Source organism: Ips typographus, linkage group LG1, assembly GCF_016097725.1.
Source record: "Ips typographus isolate SLU linkage group LG1, UJ_Ityp_2.0, whole genome shotgun sequence".
Lineage (NCBI taxonomy): Eukaryota > Metazoa > Arthropoda > Insecta > Coleoptera > Curculionidae > Ips > Ips typographus.
In genome coordinates this window covers 17,021,752-17,044,871 of record NC_138422.1, presented here as the reverse complement: position 1 = coordinate 17,044,871, position 23,120 = coordinate 17,021,752, and the positions used below count along the sequence as shown (strand labels likewise).

The window sequence follows — 23,120 nt, the reverse complement described above, 5'->3', positions numbered from 1 at the left end:
TATTAAAAAATTGTTTTTTAAAAAAACCTTTGACACCCTGTATCTTGAAAACCAAGCGTTTGCGGACACATGTTTATATGAAATTTTAGCAATTTAATATGCCATGAAATCACCCCCTTTCGTTTGTACATGATATTTAGGAACACTCTGTATTCATCATAATCTGCCTAAAAGTATGTCAAGTAATACTGGTTGCATAGTCAGCTCGAGCTGCTTTTTCTTGATAAGTGACATCTGTAGTGACAACTGACAATTGACATACATATATGAACAAGACAGTCGACATCGACAATGTGGACATCCACAATACAACCAACACACTAGTCAAAAAGTGGTTTTATTATTTATTTAAGATAGTATTGATAAAACTTTGTAAGTTTATCTAAATCTTTCATCATTATGGTCAAAAAATGTTAATTTGTGTTTTCTACCATGCTAGTCATTATTGACAATTGTGTTAGTGTTAGTGATTCAACATTTATATGCTCTATTATTCACTTCAGGAATGGGATCAATCACCAACAGCCTGGAAAACTTCAATGTAGCAGGTAAATTCAATAACAGACAGTAAATTACAGCTTTGAAGATTTTTTAGCTCCACCAGTGAGGTGCTTATGTGCTATTGGTCCTGGATTTAAGTTTTGTCTCATTAAAACAATAATATCAGCCATTTGCACCTATTTATGTATTCTTGTAAACAAAAATCCTTTCTAAATTCTCAAAAGTAATGAGTCAGAGTGCTAATTAACACAGTTAAATGGAACTGAAATACCTATTTAACCTTGCATTAGTAAGTAGTAAGTAGTAGGAACAGTTCAATTATGTGCCTTTCAAGTTTATCTGGCTTATTTAATCTTAAAATCAAGCTTCCAATGTAATATTGATATCATAAAGTCCATTATTCATTTATTTAAGACTATACACACATCATATTATCTAGTTATGTTGTCAGTAAAGGTGGGGTCATGAAGAAATTTATCCTGGGAAATTGCCTTAAAATGTGGAGTAACGATAAGTATTAATACCTCTGTGGTATTAACTTACACAGGAGGAACAGTAGTAACCTTGAACTTGAGGTCTCAAATATTTCAGGGTTAGGTTAGGTTTACCTAATTGAATTGTAAAGGTGGTTGTAGTGGGTTTTTTAGTTTTTTTTTAGTAAAACCCACAACAATCATCTTTACAATTATACTTGTTACTAATCAACTCATTGCCTGCCCATACTTTTATTGGAATTTGCAAGGTTAACAACTTTAATTATTGCATACCTATTATCTAATTCCAGGCTTTTTGTGATAGTTTTTGGTCTTTGTTAACAAAATTACAGAATCTCTGGCTTTTCCCTGTAAATCTGGGTCTATAATGTCGGTATCCAGGAACATTCCCTAAGTTGAGTTCAAGGTCAGCTTAGATAAGTTTAGTTTAGAGTGTGTTATTTTGCAGCTCATCTGTCACATTCAAACCTCAACTTAGCTTAAATTGTATTTAAAATCAACTTGAAAGTAGAGCAATAAATCCTGTTGTCTAACATACTTCCTTTCTACACCAGTCTCCCCTCCCCTTCTTTCTTTGGATTGTAATTTCTAAATAATATTTCTTTTTTTAAATAATTTGAATTACTCATCGGTTATATCCCGAGACGTTCAAGTTTTATCAGGTAAACTGTGCATAGGTGATTTTTTGCAAAATTTTGCTTGGAAAATGATTGAGACTAAATGATTCGACGATAAAATCCTGAGACTAAACTAAACGTGATGAAAATAATGATAATATTGAACTCATCCCAGCAGAGGACAGATTTTCGTTCAGCCATGTATATTTTTGTTTACATTTCAGATTGACAATCAGACGTCATAATATTTTAATTTATGTAATTTTTTAATTGAAACTACGTTACAGTGATTTATTATTGTTAATATTGAAGAAAATAGCTTAAATTTTATGTGTCTAAATCCCGTTTCGTTTAATATAAAATGTTCTTCAAAAAAAACGTATTCGAAAAAGGTAGGAGGTGTTTATTCAGTGTAAAATTTTAGCAACTAGGGATTTATTCAGTATATAACGGCTCTCATTGGTCGAACTAGAAAGGTTCATTGGCACTTTGTAGGATTTTGAGGCATTTACTGTATATTTCAAAATGTTTTGCAATATTTTCATTGGAATTTTGAACAAAATAAAGCCTAAATAAAGGAAATTTTGCAATATTTTTAGGAATACATTGTAGTAGACCAAGCAGTAAACAATATAGTGTATCAATATAACAAAATTGACGGCACATGCAAGCTCTAAAATTGCATAATCAAAGTCATGTGATGTGTCTCTTACAATTTCAGCTTGTCTAAACTGGCAACTGTCTAAAATAGTCTAAATTTAGTTTACCAAGGTTTTAAAATTTAAACCACATTTTCACGGTCACGTGATTATTTTGACAGATATCAACTGGCCTTAACAGTGGTGCAAACTCAGAATTGCATTATCAACGTCACGTGACGTGTACTTTGCAATTTAAGTTTTTACAACTGTCCAAATTTTATTTATCAATTTTTCAAAGTTTAAACTGCGTTTTGAAGATCACGTCACTGTTTTTGACAATCTCAACTGGTCTTTACAGTGTTGCAAGCTCAAAAATTGCATTATCAACGTGACGTGTATTTTGCAATTTAAGTTTCTACAACTGTCCAAATTTCATTTATCAATTTTTCAAAGTTTAAACTGCGTTTTGAAGATCACGTCACTGTTTTTGACAATGTCAACTGGTCTTTACAGTGTTGCAAGCTCAAAAATTGAATTATCAACGTCACGTGACGTGTACTTTGCAATTTAAGTTTTTACAACTGTCCAAATTTCATTTATCAATTTTCCAAAGTGTAAACTGCGTTTTGAAGGTCACTTGACTGTTTTTGACAATGTCAACTAGTCTTTATAGTGTTGCAAGCTCAAAAATTGAATTATCAAAGTCACGTGACGTAGTTTTTACAATTTTACCACTGTCTAAATTTAAAATACTATATATTTAATTTTTCAACTGTTTCTTTTAAATGATAGGTGTTTTTAGTTGAGACGTGCTAACTTGGTTACTATGACAGTTAGAAGATTCGTTTTAAACGTCAAAATATAACCTGTAATTTCAGACAATCCTACAAAAAATATTTTGGTTGGTTAGAATTTTAAAAACCAGTCACCTGACCTTAGAAAATCAATGTTAAGCTTTCGGCACAAGGTCAAATCAAGGGTAAAAAATTTGGAAAAAACCTTTACGTTGTCACCTAACCTAACCTAAAAACTGTCACGTGATTAAAAAAATGAATTTTAAGCCTTTGGGTCTTCAAAATTTGGAAAAGCTATCAGGTAACCTGAGGAAGTAATTTTTTTTGAATCATTCCTCCTTATGACCTTTTTGACAAAGGTGAAAATGTCATGTACAAATTGTAAAAGCAGGCATGCTTCTTAATTAATCTGACGTAAAACTGACAGGTGACAAAAAAAAAATTCAAGGGTGTATTTCATCAAGGTTTATTATTGTCCCAATACCAGGGGCCTTATAACTAAATTTAAGAATGCCACAAATATGTAGGTAAACATTTGAAGGCATTCTGAGGCAATTTAAATAATTTAAAGGCATTTTGAGGTATTTCAAGGTAATATGAGGCAGTTTTAAGGCATTATTACTCTGAGGTTTTGAGCAATAATGAAGCATTGTGAGGTATTTTAAAGGCATTTTGAGGTATTTTGTATGCAAAAAGGCATTTTGGTGTACAAAAAATTATCGGCGGTCTACCCCCCATTAAAATCTCCTCCAAAAACCCTGTATTAAAATTTTCTTTAAGTGGGCCTGGGACTGTTTTCTTTTCTAATCAATATGAATCCCACACAGAAAAATTTATTACCTGCATGCAAAAAAATAAAGTCTTGTGTCAAATAACAATTACTGCAACAAGTAACATGCTTAAATTGATGCTAAGCTAACTTCATATACAGGGTGTCTGGATTTAGTGTGTTTTGACAGAAAAACCCCATTTCCCGGCTAGATAGGAAAAGCTAATATACAGATCTAGAGCTCAATTTTTGAAAAAGATTAATGGCAGAAACCGTATTTGACTTGTATTTTGATATATTGTCAGTTTGCTGGGCTAGAGAATGTTTTTCAAATTTCGCCCATTTTGAAAACTCTTTACAACTGTTTATGAGAATATCGAAGGGAAACAATAACATTTTTAAGGCACTTTTTTCAATGTTTTTCCAGTGGCGGGCTTAGTTTTTTGCTGCTACCTTTCATTTTGTCAATAACTGACATAACTTTCTTATTTTAAATGGACACATAATCAATTATAGCTTTAAAAAATTTCTATTTTTAAACATATTAAGAGCTAAGTATGTCTATAGTAATTCCCACAAATAACTGAAATATGAAGTAAACTAGCAATGAGTAACAGATATAGAGCCCAATAACAAATTGCTTTTTAGGTATTTTTACCTCGATTTTCACATACATTAAAGTTACTAACAACTAAAGAACTAATTTTTAAATTAATGTTGGAAAATAATTTAAAAAAAATGAAACTTTGGCTCCAAAGTTAAAAACGCAGTAATTTTAAGCGTTCAAGTGTTGTCATTGGAATAACAAATAAATAAACGTCACTTTTGACAGCTGATTTCAAAACCTGAGTCAAAGCAAACTTGAATAAAAACAAAAAAGTGTAATATCTCAGTTATTTTTAAAATTAACTATAGACATACTTGCATTGTAGTAAAAGGAATAAAATGAAATTTTTTTAAAGCTATAGCCAACAGCAACAATTTAAAATAAGAAAGTTAGGCAAATTGAGAAAACAGAAAACATTAGCAAAAAAGTAAGCACGCCACTGGAATTACTTCAAAAATGTGCCTTAAGAAAGTTTTTGTTTCACTGGGATATTTTAATAAACAAAAAAGTTGTGAGACAATTTCAAAATTGGCGAAAATTAAAAAATGCCATCGCCACAAACTGACACAGGATATCAAAATACGGTTTTTGCCATTAATTTTTTCTCAAAAATGGACCTCTAGACATGTATACTAGTTTTAAATATAAAATTTATAAAACATATTTATCATCATCAATATAAACTGCTCGTCAAAAAGAATGGGACAGCAAAATTTTTGCTCTTTTTTGAGCGGCTGCTTCTTCAAATTGATTTACTTGATTCTAATAATTTTTTTGAGGATTAAAAGGTATTTTCTTCCTCTTTCTTTTGACCTAAATGATCTTTTTGAAAGGTGCCACGGATCCGAGTATACAGGGTGTGACTGAGGTGTAGTCAAAAAATGAAAAATTCGGTCTAACGCCATTTCTCGCAAAAAAATTTTTTACGTTTTACAATAACCTTAATCGAGTCTTGCGGTCAATATCTCTAAACGTTTTCGCCAGTTTGGTGATTAAAGGCCGTTTACAAAATTTATTGCAAAATTTTTAAAATGTGGTTACTTTTGATTCTCTTGTTTAAAATTAAACAATTTCTTTAGATCTTTTGTGGAAGAAGAGCGGAATTAGCAAGTTTACACTTAAAACTACCCAATTTAAGTAAAAAACATACACTGCAAAATACAGGGTGACCCAAAAAAAAAAATGAAAAGAAAATCATGTTTTATCATAAATCTTAGCATGTTCAGTAATTTTTTATTTTTTTTTTACTTAAATTGGGTAGTTTTAAGTGTAATTTTTCTAATATTTCATCCGAAAAAGATCTAAAGAAATAAATTGTTAAATTTAAAACAAGGGAATTAAAAATAACCACATTTAAAAAAAATTCAATAAATATCGTAAACGCCCCTTAATCGCCAAACTGGCGAAAACGTCTTCTTCTTCTTCTTAAGGTGCCGTATCCATTAATGAATGTTGGCGACTATTCTGGCATACTCGCTACGATCTTGTGCGATTCTAAAAAGTGCGTGGGCATCGAGGTTTGTCCAGTCTCTTATGTTCTTCAGCCACGAAAATTTCTTTCTCCCGATGCCTCTCCTTCCTTCGATTTTTCCCTCCATAATCAACTGTAGGAACTGGTACTTGGAATTTCTGAATATATGACCGAGGTATGCGGCCTTTCTTCTTTTTACTGTCTGCAGCAGTTCTCTTTCTATACCCATTCTGTTTAGTACTTCCTCGTTCGTTGCGTGTTCCGTCCACGGAATCTTCAACATTCTTCTCAGCACCCACATTTCAAACGCCTCTAGTCGGTTCATGACATTGGCCTTTATTGTCCATGTCTCTACTCCGTACAACCAGTACAGAGTAAATGTAGCATTTTACAAAACGGTACCGTAATGCCAAATTAAGGCTGTTGTTGCTGAGAAGTGCTCTCATATTCATAAATGTTACCCTGGCTTGTTCAATTCTGCTTCGTATCTCTACGTCTGGGCCCAAGTCTTCAGTTAACCAGCTTCCCAGATATCTAAACTTTGATACTTGTTGGATTTTCTTACCGTTCACTGTGATGTTCAGGTTCACATTTGATGTTCTGCTAACCATCATCACCTTCGTTTTGTCTATGTTAATTCTTAGGCCGAGTCGTTCACCTTCGGTAGATATCTTTATGATGAGACGTTGTAGTGCTTCCTGGCTATCCGCTATTATAACTGTGTCGTCAGCATAGCGTAAGTTGTTAACGACCTGTCCGTTAATCTTAATGCCGTCCTCTGCATCTGTCAAGGCTCTTTCGAAGATTGCTTCAGAGTATAGGTTAAAAAGTAGGGGGGACAGAACGCAACCCTGTCTCACCCCTCTCTCTATCGGGAATTTCTGTGTAGTTTCATTGCCCACTTTCACCGATGCTGTTTGATTTGCGTACAGGGTCTTTATGAAACGTGCATCGTTCTTATCTATCCTCTTGTCTTGAAGCATTTTGATTAACTCAACGTGTTTCACGCAGTCGAACGCCTTTTGATAATCTATGAAACACATGAATACGTCCTTTTGCTGATCTCTGCATTTCTGAAGTAATGCGGTCAAGCTGTAGAGTGCTTCTCGTGTGCCAAACCCTTGTCTGAACCCAAACTGGGTAGGACTAACATCCATTTCGCATCTGTTATAAATTCTTGTATGGACTATCTTTAGGAAAAGCTTCAAGACCTGGCTCAGTAAGCTGATCATTCGGTACTGGTCACTATGGTTTGCATTTGGCTTCTTTGGGATCGTAACAAAAATCGACTGGAGCCAGTCCTGCGGTATTTCACCCGTCTCATATATGTTGTTAAATATTTCTGTCAAGAAGTCTAGATTTTCGTCATTTAGCAGCTTTATTATCTCTATATAAACTTCGTCTGGTCCCACTGCCTTTCCTTGCTTGCTTTGTTTAATTGCCTTGAGGACTTCTGATTTTAGTATCTTTGGGGAGGGTTTACTTTCATAGTCTTCTGCGAAATTTCTTTTGTTTTTCTCCGCATATAGTTGCTGTGTGTATTCCTTCCAATGGAGGAGAAGGTCCTTGGGATCGGAGATGATTCGGTTGTCCTTCACAATATTGTTCATGTTACAAGACTTTTTTCGGCCTGTAACTTCCTTCACTAATTTATGACGATTTATAGACGAAAACGTCTAGAGATATGAATTGGATTACTAAACAAATAGTGTGCTTCTCTATCTAATATCATTATTTTCCATTAAAATGACTGAACATGCTAAGATTTATGATAACACATGATTTTCTTTTCAAATTTTTTTTTGGGTCACCCTGTATCTCGCAGTGTATGTTTTTTACTTAAATTGGGTAGTTTTAAGTGTAAACTTGCTAATCCCGCTCTTCTTCCACAAAAGATCTAAAGAAATTGTTTAATTTTAAACAAGAAAATCAAAAGTAACCACATTTTAACAATGTTGCAATAAATTTTGTAAACGGCCTTTAATTGCCAAACTGGCGAAAACGTTTAGAGATATTGACCGCAAGACTCGATTAAGGTTATTGTAAAACGTAAAAATTTTTTTTGCGAGAAATGGCGTTAGACCGAATTTTTCATTTTTTGACTACACCTCAGTCACACCCTGTATACTCGGATCCGTGGCACCTTTCAAAAAGATCATTTAGGTCAAAAGAAAGATGAAGAAAATACCTTTTAATCCTCAAAAAAATTATTAGAATCAAGTAAATCAATTTGAAGAAGCAGCCGCTCAAAAAAGAGCAAAAATTTTGCTGTCCCATTCTTTTTGACGAGCAGTTTATTATAAAATGAATTTTAAAAAACAAAACAAACAACTTTTTTTTTTCGTTTTTGAGATATTTTGCTATATGTTTTCATTTTTTAATGATTTTGAGTGCAAAAAGTTGTATTTTTTGCACTAGTGCAACAAAGTATTTTTGCTCTATGTTATATTTGCTGTGCTTTTGTCATCAAACAAGTTGATTTATAAAAAAATGCGGTATGCAACCCATGCAAAAAACCCTTTTTTGCACTTATGTGTTGTTAAACTTTCACTTGCATGCAAAAAAGTACTTTTGCACGTTTTGTACTTTTTGCACTTGTTGCATAAATAACTATTAAGTGGTATTATCAGTATTGTATCCTGTTGTTTCATCTTTGCGGAACCATCATCAATTTTATTTTTTTAAATATGGTTCTGAATGAATATGAAAATGAGGTTGGTGATGGTTCTGCAAAGACAAAACTTTGGAATGAAAAACTGATATGGCCACTTTAAAAGTTGCTGTGGAAAAATGTTATTAGTTTTGGTCTAAGTCCAAAATTAACATCACATTAAAATAAAATAAAAAAATTCACTTTTTTCAGAATATAAATTTCGACGTTTTCTAAATAACGTTTTATTAAGGGCATGAATACACAACTTTCCCCTTTTTAACCAAATGTGTATCTCTAACCATTTCCAAGATCCCCATAGTGGCACTTTTTTAGGCTCTTCAAGAAATAGTTTTATTTTTCAGCTCTGACGCTTCGTTTTTTAGATACCATCATCAACTTCAAATCAAAAAACATTTATTATACAGGGTGTCCCAAATTTGAGTAACGAACCAAACTTATGTTTTTTTAAATACAGTGACTAACTTTTTATCCAATATTTGAACTCTACGTCAAATTCTAGGCCTAATTGATATAAAATGTTTGTTCGATATTCAACTTGTTTCCGCAGCAGCGTCTTTGATTGATTGAATTTTGACCTTTGAAACTTCCTTATATTTGATTTTAGTAAAAAACTAGTTGTAGCAACTTAATTGTAGATATTTAAGTCTACTTTACTCTAAGATAAACAGTTATTATACAGGGTGTCCCAAATTTGAGTAACCAAATTAACCCTTAATCCCATAGTCGAGGCAATATTGTTAATATACAATAAGTATAACAGATGCTGCGCGGAAAAAGTTGAATATCGATACAGACATTTCACATCAATTAGGCCTAGAATGTGAAGTAGAATTCAAATATCGAATAAAAAGTTGATCAATGTATTTAAAAAAACATAAGTGTGGTTTGTTACTAAAATTTCAAAATTCAACCAATCACCCTGTACCTATCTAAAAAATAAAGTAGCTGAAAACTAAAACTATTTTCTTGAAGAGCATAAAAAAGTGCATCCAGTAGGTGCCATTGATTTTTCAAAATAATAAATAATAAAGTGGACAAAAAATGAAATAGAAATTTGACTTTTTCGGGTTTTGTCGGATATCTCCGAATGTAATGAAAAATGTTTAATTATTTTTTGTCAAATTAATTAGCAATAAAAAGCGCAACTTTACCTCCATTTAACTAAAGCTCTATCAAGTATAGTTTCTGAGCTAGCAATGCTAATGCATGGAATTTGTAACACCCTGTATACTGAAGTAGATATAATCTTAAAATAAACAATTATTGTCATTTTAAATACTATTATTTATATTTAAAAATGCATCAGTTTAAACAAAATTATCTCAAGTTACGATTCAGTTCATTCATTTAGTCAAGTCAGTTGAAAGTTCAAGAGTTTGTTTTGTCTAGTGATAAGTAAATTACCAGGTAAGTAAATATTTTACTTTACCAGGAAAATTTGACTGGTAAATATCAGTAAATTACAAATACTGTGTTTTTAGCAGTTCAAACTTTGACACCTCTTTTTTCCCTGACTGTACTAAATTTTGTAGTGTTTTTTTAGGTTATTGGATAGGAGATTTAATGAAGATTTCAAAAATGTGCTTAAAACCGTTCTTTTCTCACTCCTAATGGGTTTAACAAGCAATTTTGTCCCTGACTGGTGCCCTTTCAAACTGTGTTTCTGGGTGTTCAAACTTTGATACCGCTTTTCTCACTGACTATACGAAATTTTGTAGTGTTTTCCAGGTTATTGGATAGGAAATTTAATGAGGATTTCAAAAATGTGTTTAAAACTGTCATTTTCTCGCTTCAAGTGGGTTTGACAAGCAATTTTCTCCCTGACTGTTAAACTGTGCTTAAAAGTTGCACAAATTAGGGTTGAGAAAAGTTTTCTTGTAGCAGGTATTCGTTACAAAACGTGTTTCTGAGATTTGTGACAGTTCAACAAATGAATGTAAAATTGAACTATTTGCCGATGACACCATGCTTTATTTGACTGGGAAGAATCTGGACTTTATGCAGAACACTATAAATTGTGAACTGGGCAAGTTATTCAAGTGGTTATGTATCAATAAGCTTTATGTTGATGCTTCAAACGCAAGGTTTTGTGTATTTGGTAAAAAAGCTCACTTGAGGCGGCGAGTGAATTTTGAACATTTGAACATAACCATTAACAGCCAGAAAGTTGAGTACGCTCACCAGATCAAGTACTTGGGTGTTTTATTTGATTCGTGTTTAAGCTAACTGTCAATTATCACTTTGGTCACTGTCTGGTCAATTATCACTTGGTACCAGATTATTATTGTATAATAGCATAGCTGCCCTACATCTGGAATTTTGCTCTTCTCTGTTGTACAACTTGCCATCTTTTAAAATTGATCAAATTCAGGTTGTGCAAAATCGAGCAATGCGAACAATTTTAAAGTGCAATAGGTATACCCCTACTGCAACAATGCTCAATGTTTTAAACATGGAGCATATCAGTCAAACACAAAATTGTGTTTAGCGTTCATGTATTTGCTTTTAAGTTAAGAATCAATTTGTTGCCTTCTTACATTTGTGATAGGATTAAAATTTTCAGGGATATTCACAACTACAGTACAAGGCATTGCTCAAATTTTGCATTGATAGAGCAATGTCATTCTAGTCACATGCACAATTCTGTACTGTATGGAGGCTTGCTCGATTTTAATATGCTGTCTAGTGCTCTTAAGGACTGTAAGGATTTGAATGTTTTAAAAAAATTAATTCGTAATTATGTATTGTCTTTAAAAAATTTTAATCTGTTACTATACCTGACTGATATTTTATTTTCTTTAATTTTTAGTACCGTAGTTTTAAGTTAACTTTGACATGTATTTGTTTTTCCTTATATCCTCGTGCTAAATAAAGACTATTATTATTATTATTTTCTTGAATTGTAAATTACTGGTAAATTACAAATTGTTGAATAATATTTTCAGATTTGCGTCATGTTTCTCATCTCAAAAACCTATTATTTGTCATAATTTGTACATAAGATAATAAAGAAAAGCTTTTTTTATAAAAAAGTTATAAAAATGTTTCTCATTGGGTACAATCGCTTTGTAAGAAAAGTTTTACTTCATTTATTTTAACATTGCTAAGCCAAAACGTCTAAAACAATAACCAAAAAAGCCTTTTGTTTAGTCTTTATTTTTCAGGAGTTTATTTTGACAATAATGACCAAAAACGACTTTAATGAAATTAATGACATAAAGACAGTCATGACAGGAAAATGATAGGTATCCTCATCAAGCGAAAAATGTATCAAAGAAAATTTCAATTAGACGCGTAAATTTATTAGTCAATTTGGAATTTTTGTCTTTGCGGAACTTCATTTTTTAAATGCAGTCATAGATTTTTGGCACTCTATGGGTTAGGTTAGGTTAGTCTGTTTTTTGATCTTAATAAATGTCAATAAATTTCTCAGGGCTTTTATATGGTTATTAGTAATTAAACTTAAAAATAATACAAAAAAAAAAAATGTTCTCTAAATTCAAAAATAAAAATATAAACGGAAAAAAGTAAAGTTTAATATTTAGGGTCAAATACTAGCGGTGGGCTAATATTGGGGTGACTGAGGTTTGATTCAATTGTTCAAATTTCAACTGTTCAAGCACTCAAACTTGTCAATTAAACACAACTAAACTGCGCGCCACCTCAATAAGTAACGTCGTTTTTTCAGAAAAATCAATATTTCTTGGGACATGGGACTTTACTTGGGAAACGCACAAAAACGTCTCGAGATATTGACCTAAGCAACACTTCCTTGTGATCAAAACAATACCAAAAAAGAATTATTGGTCAATTAGCACCTAATTGGAAATTATACTTCTTTCCCACCCTGTATAGGTGTTACAGCAGTTACAGTCCATTAGGGTAAACATTTTTTCATGTCAGCAAAGAGCCAATAAATCATGTCCAATGACAGTCCAAACCCCATTGGTTGACGTGGCGCGCAGTTTATTAATGATTGAAAAGAATTAAAATCATAATCAACATTATGCCTTTCATAAAAAATAATGTTTTTTCACCTATTTTCATTATTTTATCGCCTGTCACTTAACCTATTTCCTTCTCTCTTGAATATGGAATACCTAACATTTAGCATTCAACATTTTGACACAGGTCGACCAGCAAATGTCGCGCAAAATAGTAAAGAACAAATCCCACCCATACATTATTAAATTTGGAATAAAAAGGGCTATTTAAAAAGGAGAATCTAACAAAAACATCATGACCCTTATCAGGACTCCACTTAAAAAAATGAAGTTAATGTTGGTTCTGCAAAGACAAAACATTGAAATGGAAAACGGATAATGCCAGTTAAAAAAGTTTAAAAAGTTGCTTAGGAAGAAGTAGCATTAGTTTTGGTCTAGGTCCAATACTAACGTCACAAAAAAGTAAAACAATAAAAAATTCAGTTTTATCAAAATATCTCAAAAACTGAAAAAGTCAATGTTTTCTAAATGTCGTTTTATTAAGGTCATGATTACGCAACTTTCCGACCAATTAACCAAATCTGTATCTCTAACTGTTTTTAAGATCCCCATAGTGGCTCTCTCGGAATTTTTACATCATCTATTGGAAACTTTATTTTTTAGGGTGTGGGTTGTCTGACATGATAGAGATTCAATTTTCAAAATCAGTCTGAACTAAACTACAGGAGATTTTACTGCTGCGAAGAGATATTGTAGAAATATGGGTGATAGATAGTGATAATAAGTAGGTACTGAAAATAAAGTCTGTCCATCAAACTAGCAAAATTTTACAAAATTAATAAATTTTACAATGCTCAACAAAAAACAAAAATTTAAGAAAGTTATATTTTTAATTCCAACATTTTTGAAAAAAAAATAGGGTAAGGTGAGCCCTAAGGAAGACCACTAAGAAAAACTCAGATTAAGTTAAGAGAACCCACCAAGGTAAAGGAAAAGAAAGACTCAATATTTTTCTCTGTTAGCGTGTGGTTAACTAAAAACTAAAAGTGATACCTACTAGTTTCAAACCACAATGTTATATGCCAGGTGTCTTAATAAGCCCTGCGCAAGACTGTCAGAAACTATACAGGGTGTCCGGATTTACTGTGCTTTGACACGAAAACCCTATTTCATGGCTAGAGAGGAAAAAACTAGTACACAAGTCTGCTTGATTTTTGAAAAAAGATTAATGACAAAAAAACGTATTTCAATATCTTGTCAGTTTGCGGCGCTAGAGGGCATTTTCGAATTTTGCCCATTTTGAAAACTCTTCACTCTTTTTTGTTTATTAAAGTATCGAAGTGAACCAAACACATTTTTAAGGTATTGTTTAATGTGATTCGAGTGGCGTGCTTAGTTAGTAGATGAAGTGTCCCAAAACTCTGAAAATCTAATGGTGAATTGAAAAACTTACAAGTTCAAATTTCCATAGAAAAATGGAGAAAAACGTAATTTCACTTCACAGTGGTGACATTTTTTGCGGATTAATATTTTTCATGGCAAAAATACCTTCAGCATAATTTCCTGTTCTTGAGGAATAATTTTGCTCCAAAAAAAAAAAGAGTCAAATGACTTCTTTTCTCTCTCTTCATAAAAAGTGGTGGTGATGGTCCAAAGTTTGATTTGAAAGAAATGAAATATTTATAAAAGAACTGTTTCTGGAGGCTTTTGCAGCATTGTCTTGTGACATTTTAACCCCTTGTTACATTTAACTGAAACCTAAACACATGTTTTCAGCATGTTTACATCGCGATTTACAATTTAACTATTTTTGTATTTCCTACATCGTCCATAAATTTGTACTACCGACCCCAGCATAATAAACGTTTGCCTATTCCACATACTGTTCTTGAAAGAGGCTTAAATATGACAATATAGCCCAACTTGCCTCAATCCAAAAGTCGATGATTTTGAAGATACAGGGTGTTATACGTTCAATATGTTTTTCCGAAATATATTTTTTTTAATAATTGGTGTATTATCACAACATTTGGCTAAGAGGGGTTTTGTGGTGTGAAAAATTCAAATCTGTTTTTATTTCCCTTGTAAAATGTAGACGGCGTCATCCATTTGACATTTTTTCCGCACCTTTCAGGGACACCTTGTTCATAATAATCATATTAATATTTATTTTTTCCTTTTTTACAGATCTATCTGCAGAACAGCAAAAAAATCTTATAGAAATCCGACGAAAAAAAACTGAACTTCTGTTACAAATACAGGTAAAATCTTTATTATTATGCATTTTGTGTTGCAATTAAACCGAAATATATAGTTAATTTCAAAGCTCAACTCAAATCCGTTGTGAAAAGATGTGTTTTGTTTAAGAATATTGAATATTTGAACTTTTTATACATATTAACAAATTAATAATGTTTTATATAGTTATTCCGCGGCATCAGTTAAATAAATAAACCTTTATTAACAATACTTCAAAGTTTTAACAAAAAGCCATTTAGACAGTATACAAAATTATGTTGAGCAATGCAATTGTCATTTTTTACTAATAACTTCTAATATTTTGAAAATGAATAAGTATTGTACATAAAAGTTGTTCAAAATTCTCCATAGAATCCAAACATGTAATAACATACTAAGCTAGATGCTAAGTGTTCTATTTAAAATTAGAAAGTTAAGGTCGACTTCCGATATAACCAGAAGTGTCACAACTTAAAAATATTTTATATCAATAGATTAGAAGTCATAACTTAAGTAACCAAATTTTCAAAAAATTTCGTTTCTCGTTTTCCCTAAACGTCTAACCTAACATCGATCATCAATTACTCTGTATATTTATATTCAACTGTTTTGCAGATATTAACGTTTGAAAAATGACATTTTCAGGTTTTGGAGTGTCATAGCTCCTAAACAGAATGAAATAGAGTACAATGACTTGCATGTTCTTATTTTCACTGTTTAGGTGTAATTTTTTTACTCTTATACATTTTTGACACCTGTCAAAACTAAAAATGTTGGCGGGTGATTCTCAAAAAGATAGGAACAATGCAAACCGTTTTCTTCTTCTTATTACGCCCTCTCCTGCCGAAGGTTGGCGATCCAAATGGCAATTGTAGCTCTGGAAACTGCAGCACGAAGAATTTCTGCAGATGAGCGGTCAAACCATCTCCTTAAATCTTTTAGCCATGAGTTCTGGCGTCTTCTTATTGATCTTTTCCCCTGTACTTTGCCTTCCATTATGAGGCGTAGTACCTATTTCGTATTTCACTTCTCATCACATGACCCAGGTATTGCATTTTTCTTTCCTTGATGGTGCTCAGTAGTTCTTTTTGTTTGTGGATGGGCTGGAGTACTTCATCGTTGGTGATCCTTTGTATCCACGAAATTCGCAGCATCCGTCTAAACACGTACATTTCGAAAGCTTCTATTCTCTTTTCGGTCTGTGGATTTAGTGTCCAGCTTTCGCATCCATAGAGTAGAACAGAGAAGACGTAGCATCTGATCATTCGAGCTCTGAGTTCCAAACTAAGGTCTAGTCTTGCAAAAAATGATTTCATAGTTGCTCAATCCTTGAAAGTATTTCCCTTTTCGGGTCGCACTGACTATTGATGTTAGCTCCCAAATATTTTATTGACGTCACTTGTTCGATTGTTTGTCCCTTGACATGCAGGTGTGCATTTATTGGAGTCTTAGAAAAGACCAATAGTTTGGTCTTGGAGACATTGAGAAGCAATCCAAACATTTCGCTATAGTAAACTACGGAATCTATGATGCTTTGCAGTTATTGTACATCGTTGGCTATTATAACCGTATCATCGGCGTATCTGATATTGTTTATTGGCGTTCCATTGATTTTGACTCCGCCTTGGACTCCATCCAGTGTGTCTCTAAATATCGTTTCTGAGTACAGATTAAATATGAGTGGAGACAAGACGCAACCCTGTCGAACACCCCCTTATCTGCATATCTTACGATGTTGATTGTTCTATGTCTACCACCGCCGTTTGATGCCAATAAAGTTCTGATATGAAACGTAGGTCTTGTTCGTCAACTCCGGTTGTTCTTAGAATTTCGATCGTCTTCTGATGATTAACACAGTCGAATGCCTTTCGATAGTCTATGAAACATGCAAATACATTCACATTCATGTCTCTACACCTTTGTGTCATTACATTTAGGGAATTACCCTGTATAGGGTAGTCCATTTAAAATATTGACGTTCGTACCAGCTTCGGTGGTGGTATCTCAAAAGAAAAACATTTTGGATGTGAAGGCCCCAACGCAAATACTAAACACTGAAATTTTCAAAAAGTTATCTTTTGTAGTTTTCAAAATATCGACGCGGTAGTTCCTTGTGGGACACCCTGTATGTATTAGTCTTCAAAATGTGCAGAGTTCACTAAATAATTAATCTTAAACTACTAAAACAGTTAATTTCAAATTTTCAGGATAAAAAATCAGATTTGTAAAATGCTAATAAAAAATGCAGAGCACCCCATTTAAAAATTTCTTATTACCTGATGGCACACTATTTTAGGTCACCTTATATAATTAAAAATATTATTATAGTAAGCTTACCTACTTATTTTTAGTGTCCAGGATAAAGAGGGCCATATGGGGATTTTGAAAACGGTTAGAGATACAGATTTCCAAGATCCCCAAAGTGGCCTTCCTTATCCTGGACACACTGTAATATAGATTCCTGTTTAAACAAATTTTTTTACTCTGCAGATATTCTAGTTGAGATTTTGCACTTGAATTTTGCATCTCTTACTAAGTACTTATGCATGGGAAAGTCATTTTGCGTGTTTAATTGTATGAATCCTTATGTACCTCGTTATGTACTAACTGCATTTAATAATGAAAATTAATGTTATTGCAGCAACTCAAAGATGATCTTTGTGAAGTGGTGTCTGAAATGGAAACTCTGGATTCAGGTGACGATGGGAAGAATAGTAATAGATCAAAAATGATGTCAATAGGAAGAAAGAAATTTAATATGGACCCGAAAAAAGGCATTGAATATCTTATAGAAAAAGGTTTGCTGCAGGTAAGTTTCATAAATATTTTCTAGTTTTACGTATTAAATAAATGCAGTTGCAAATAGTACTATTTTTATACCTTATTATACAGGGTGTTCAGGTGTTTTTAATATTTCATACGCAAACTTAAACCGCATATTCTACGTCTAAAAATATCTATAGTTTGCTATACAGGTCTGGTAACACTAAAACTAGCCACAGGAAACCCATGTAACTGACAGAGAAACATTGATAGTTGCAGGCGCTAGACAATGACAGAAAATCCTAAAACAAGTCCAAGTAGGCAAAAATTTTGCTGCAATGTTGTCGAACGTCTCTGAATTCGTCGACTAGTTAAAAGGAAGATTACTTGCAAAATTAATTTTGTGACTAGAACATTCCTAACCATTCCCATTTTTTCTCATCTATTTGTGATAAGTTCCCTGTGTTTAGTTCAGTTTCTGTGTACATTTGTTTAAAAACATAGTGCCAATAGGCCAATAACAAAATTATGTAACTAATCCAGGGGATCAATTCAGATAAGCTTCTGGCAACATTGAACGTTGCCCCAAAGTTTTTGTCTACTAGGTATTTTATTAGGTTTTTTGTTTTTGTCTCGCGCATACAATGGGCCTGTCCCACAATTTTTTTTATTTCATAACTACAAAGACGGATTGAAAATATTATACCCGTATTTTTTTGTTTTCAAAAATATTAAGTCTAAATAGAAAAAAAATGACGATAAAAACTACATTAATCTCATGTTTAAAACTCCCGCCGCCGGTGACGTACTACACTATCAACCAATCAGCGACAAGAAGTGAAACAGATGGCGTGCAACAGCCAATAAAATCGCCCAGAATTACGTAGGTCACATGCGCGCCAAAACAATCTTTTAAATTTAATGGACAAATTCAAACTAATGTAGGAACATTTACGACCATAATTTTTTCTTCAAGAATATGAAAAATTAGTTTTTTGATCCTATTCTTTCGATTCCAGTCATTAAAACAAAAATTTATGATATGTGGGATAGGCCCATTATCTATGTTTCTCTGTCAGTTGCATGGTCTTCCTATGGCGTTTTAGTTTGACCACACCTCTATAAACCATATTCCAAAAAAAATGCTTTGTTAAAAGCTTGTTTTTTTTTTTCTTTATAGTTCTTACAATTTTTGAAATGATTAGCTCAAATTTGAACTATACAGAGTGTTACAAATACGATGTATTAGCATTGCTATCTAAAAAAAAAAACAAAAAAAAGATAAGTTTCCTATGGTAGGACTTTTCAACCAATTAAAAAAATGAAAAAGTGTTTGGTTGATTATATTTATTTTTCAATTTCTCAATGTTTGAATTTTGATCAAACAACTTAAACTTTATTTTTAGTGTATGGAGATATAATGAAATAGTCGGTCGAGGACAATTAAGAAAAGTCTAAAATTTGGCCAACATTTCGCGCTCTATTTATTAAAGCTTTATCAGAACCTACTTATTTTTAATGTTACAAAGAGCAATGAACCTAATTGCTAAATCATATCAATTTAAATTATCTAATTATTATAACTGCATATGAATTCCAAATGCTTATTTAAGATAAAAACAAGTACCTAAATACACTAGGTATAATTTTTTGACAAGTATGGCACATCATTAGTTTCGGGAGGTTGGTAGCTACTAAAAAAGGAAATAAAAAGTCCAGGTCCAAAGTTAAAAAATTAAAGTTGATGATGGTATCTAAAAAACCAAACGTCGGAGTTGAAAATAAAAATTATTTTCTTGAATAGCGTAAAAAAGTGCTTACAGAAGGTGCCAAATTTTCCAAAATAATCAATAATAAAGTGATACAAAAATAAAAAAGAAATTTGACATTTAGTTTTTATCGGACATCTCCTAATGTACCTAATAGAGATTTTTTGCCAATTAGTTAGCAATAAAATGCATAACTAAAGCTCTGTCGACAATAGTTTTTGAGATTGCAATGCTAATGCATCGAATTTGTAACACCCTACGTTTCTTATCATGCTCGACGTCATTGGATAGGACAACTTTTTGAGAAACTCTACAGGGCGTTATTTTTGGAGTTTCTGATGCGTCAATACTTATTTATGCAACAAGTGCAAAAAGTACATCTTTTTTGCAAGTGGAGAAATGGACTTTTTGCATGGGGTGCATACAACATTTTTTATAAATTTGACTTTGAGGACAAAAATACAACAAATATAGCATAGTAAAAAAAAGACTATTGTACCGTCGTACTCCTTAATGACACACTTCTTGTACAACACTGTATATTGTTTACAAACAATAAACTGACACTGACACTTAACCTCTTAATCTGACAACTTCGACTTCACTACAACCATCAACTCAACAACTCACTAACCAGGCCTGGTTCAGCTGCTTATATAGGCTTCCATGGATTCTAGAAAGTTCCCAAATATTTATGAAATTGACTTTCTCTCTCACACTCATTAAGCTATAACATAAATCTCTCTCTATATAAGCAACGGAGCCAGGATTTTCTAGAACACAGACAAAAGAATGTAGAACGTAAACAAAGCAACGTAACATACAGGGATAACAACAAATAACTAAAGAAATCCTAACTAATAATCAAAAGTTCGCTTCGCAACACTGCCCCCCTCCTAGAGTTGATCGTCCCGATCATCAACTTCACCAGCTTTGGGTCGTCGGTAAGGTGCAAGTCGATCCAGGTGAACTATTTTCATTTTCGCCCGATGTCCTCGCTGTATTCTGTAGACGACGTCGTTCAGACGCTTTATAACGTCGTAGGGTCCCTCCCATGACCTCTGTAGCTTCGGTGACTTTCCTTTCCTTCGAGCAGGATTGTATAACCAGACCTGATCACCGGCTTGGAATCCGCTGCTGTTGGCCCTTTTGTCATATCTTGTCTTTAGTCGGTCGCTTGCAAATTTCAACTTCTGCCGGACTTCCTCATGGATCACGTGCAAGCGTTGCGCCAATTTTTCCGAATAGCTATCACAAGAGGCTGGGGGTTCTTCCGGTCGTCCAAAAAGAAGATCCATTGGCAAACGAAGCTCCCTTCCAAAGACAACACTTGCTGATGTTTTGCCAGTGGAATCATGTACTGCCGATCGATAAGCCATCAGGAACAACGGAATGTGCTGATCCCAATCTGTCTGATTGTTATCGACGACTGTCCTTAGGTAGTTGTCTAGTGTCCGGTTGAAACGTTCCACCATTCCGTCTGACTGTGGGTGTAATGGAGTAGTTCTGGTTTTCCTAATTCCCAATCGGTCACACACTTCCGTGAATACTGCCGATTCGAAATTACGCCCTTGATCCGAATGCAGCTCCCTCGGTACTCCAAATCTGCAGAAGAAGTTGTCAACCAGAACTTCTGCTACAGTAGCGGCTTCCTGGTTTGGTATTGCGTACACTTCTGGCCATTTACTGAAGTAGTCCATTGCGACCAGGACATAGCGATTTCCGGAATTAGTTTTGGGAAAAGGTCCAGCTACATCAACGGCAATCCTCTCAAACGGAGCTCCGACATTATACTGCTTCATACATCCTCGGCTCCGAGTTTTGGGACCCTTGCTACTGAAACAGTCTGCGCAACGCCGACACCAATCTTCTACATCTGAGCGGCTTTGTAGCCAGTAGAACCTTTCCCTAACTTTATTTAACGTTTTGTTGATGCCAAAGTGCCCTCCACCAATTCCACTATGGGCTTCTTTCAGTACGTTTCACTAACTCGGTTTCTTGGCAGAACTACCTGTAGTCGTTCTTCTTTCCCATCCGGACTTTCCCATTTTCTTTTTAGTAAATCTCCATCAATAATAAGGGACTCCCATAATGCCCAATATCCCTTTAATGTTGGAGACTTAGCGGAAACCTCCCAATTTGGTCTTTCTCCACGCTCTTTCCAGTTAATTATCTGTCCTAAATCGGGGTCTTCTCGTTGATCGGCAGCCAAGTTTTCCCGATCCCATGCGATGTCATTTTTCAGAGCGATCCTTCGACAAGACTTTCCAAATTCAGCTATCTCCAGGCGTTTACAGTGATTGCAACCTTCCACACAAGGTCTTCGTGACACTGCGTCCGCGTTTCCGTGCAAACGTCCCTTTCTGTGTTCAATCTGGAAGTCATATTCTTGAAGTCTTTGCAACCATCGAGCTATTTGTCCTTCTGGATTTTTGAATTGAAATAGCCATTTCAGAGAGGCATGGTCCGTCCTTAGTCTGAATCGTTGTCCGTACAGGTATTTGTGAAACTGCTCGACTGTTTTCACTACGGCTAACAGCTCCTTTCTGGTTACGCAATAATTTCTCTCTGGCTTTGATAGTGATTTGCTGAAATAGGCGATCACTCGTTCTTCACCATCTTGGATTTGAGATAAAACTCCGCCTAAACCAATATTACTAGCATCTGCGTCCACAATACACTCTTCCCCAGGTCGTGGAAAAGCCAAAACTGGTGGAGAACAAAGGGTTACTTTCAGTTCTTCCATGGCTTTCTGACATGTTGTAGTCCATTCGAAGGGCTGGTTATTCTCCGTCAATTTGTGTAGGGGTCTGGCTATATCAGCAAATCCACGAACAAACTTTCTGTAATAGGAACACAATCCCAGAAAACTTCTTAATTCGTGCTTGTCTTTCGGAACAGGCCAATTTTTTACAGCTTCAGTTTTCTTCGGGTCGGTTTTTACTCCTTTTGACGATATAACGTGTCCCAAGTATTCGACTTCTTCTTGGAAAAAGCTGCACTTCTTGGGATTTAATTTCAGGTTTGCCCCTCTGAACTTCTTGAAGATTGCCTCAACGTTTTGCAGGTGTTCTTCAAATGTTTTGCCCATAATAATGATGTCGTCTAAATAAACAAGACAGGTTTTCCAAGTCAATCCTCGTAGAACAGTTTCCATTAATCTTTCGAAGGTTGCCGGAGCATTGCAAAGTCCAAAAGGCATGACGTTAAAATGCCACAAGCCATTTCCAGTTGAGAAGGCAGTTTTCTCTTTGTCCCGTTGATCCATCTCCACTTGCCAGTATCCACTTTGTAGATCCAAGGTGGAAAACCACTTTGCGTTAGCCAGAGTGTCTATGGTGTCATCTATTCTGGGCAAGGGATAACTGTCTTTCTTAGTAACTTCATTTAGTCTTCTATAGTCCACGCAGAATCTTGTCGACCCATCTTTCTTAGTAACAAGTACCACAGGAGAACTCCAAGGGCTGGTGGATGGCTCAATGACGCTGCGATCCGCCATGTCCTGTATAAGATTTTCCACTTCTGCCTGCTTAGCCAATGGGAGCCGTCTGGGTCTTTGCTTAATGGGCAAATAATCCCCTGTTTCAATTTTATGCCTCACTAAATGAGTTCTTCCCAAATCCGTTTCATTTAAGGCGAACACGTCCTTGTAGTCGTGAAGCAAACGGTCAAAAGTCTGTTTTTCTTGATCAGTCAAAAAAGAGCTCGTCTTTTTCATTAAGGAACACTCAGGAAGGTCACTGTCGGGGTTTGGTTTTGTTTCGAGCGACTCCTTAGTCACCATAAGTACTGGTTCGGATTTGGCTATTATATCGCCTTTTTTTAATCTTTGACCACA

At 34.0% G+C, this 23,120-nt stretch overlaps 1 protein-coding gene across 1 annotated transcript in view; it reads left to right on the top strand.

Moving 5' to 3' along the window:
- The first annotated feature begins 282 nt into the window (after positions 1–282).
- step (cytohesin steppke) overlaps positions 283–23,120 on the top strand; it is a 47,585-nt gene continuing 24,747 nt past the window's right edge. Inside the window, exons 1-3 of the mRNA XM_081994735.1 lie at positions 283–548; positions 14,700–14,773; positions 17,392–17,559. Coding sequence (XP_081850861.1) covers positions 506–548; positions 14,700–14,773; positions 17,392–17,559 — 285 coding nt within the window. The 5' untranslated portion in view covers positions 283–505. The remainder of the gene's footprint in view (positions 549–14,699; positions 14,774–17,391; positions 17,560–23,120) is intronic.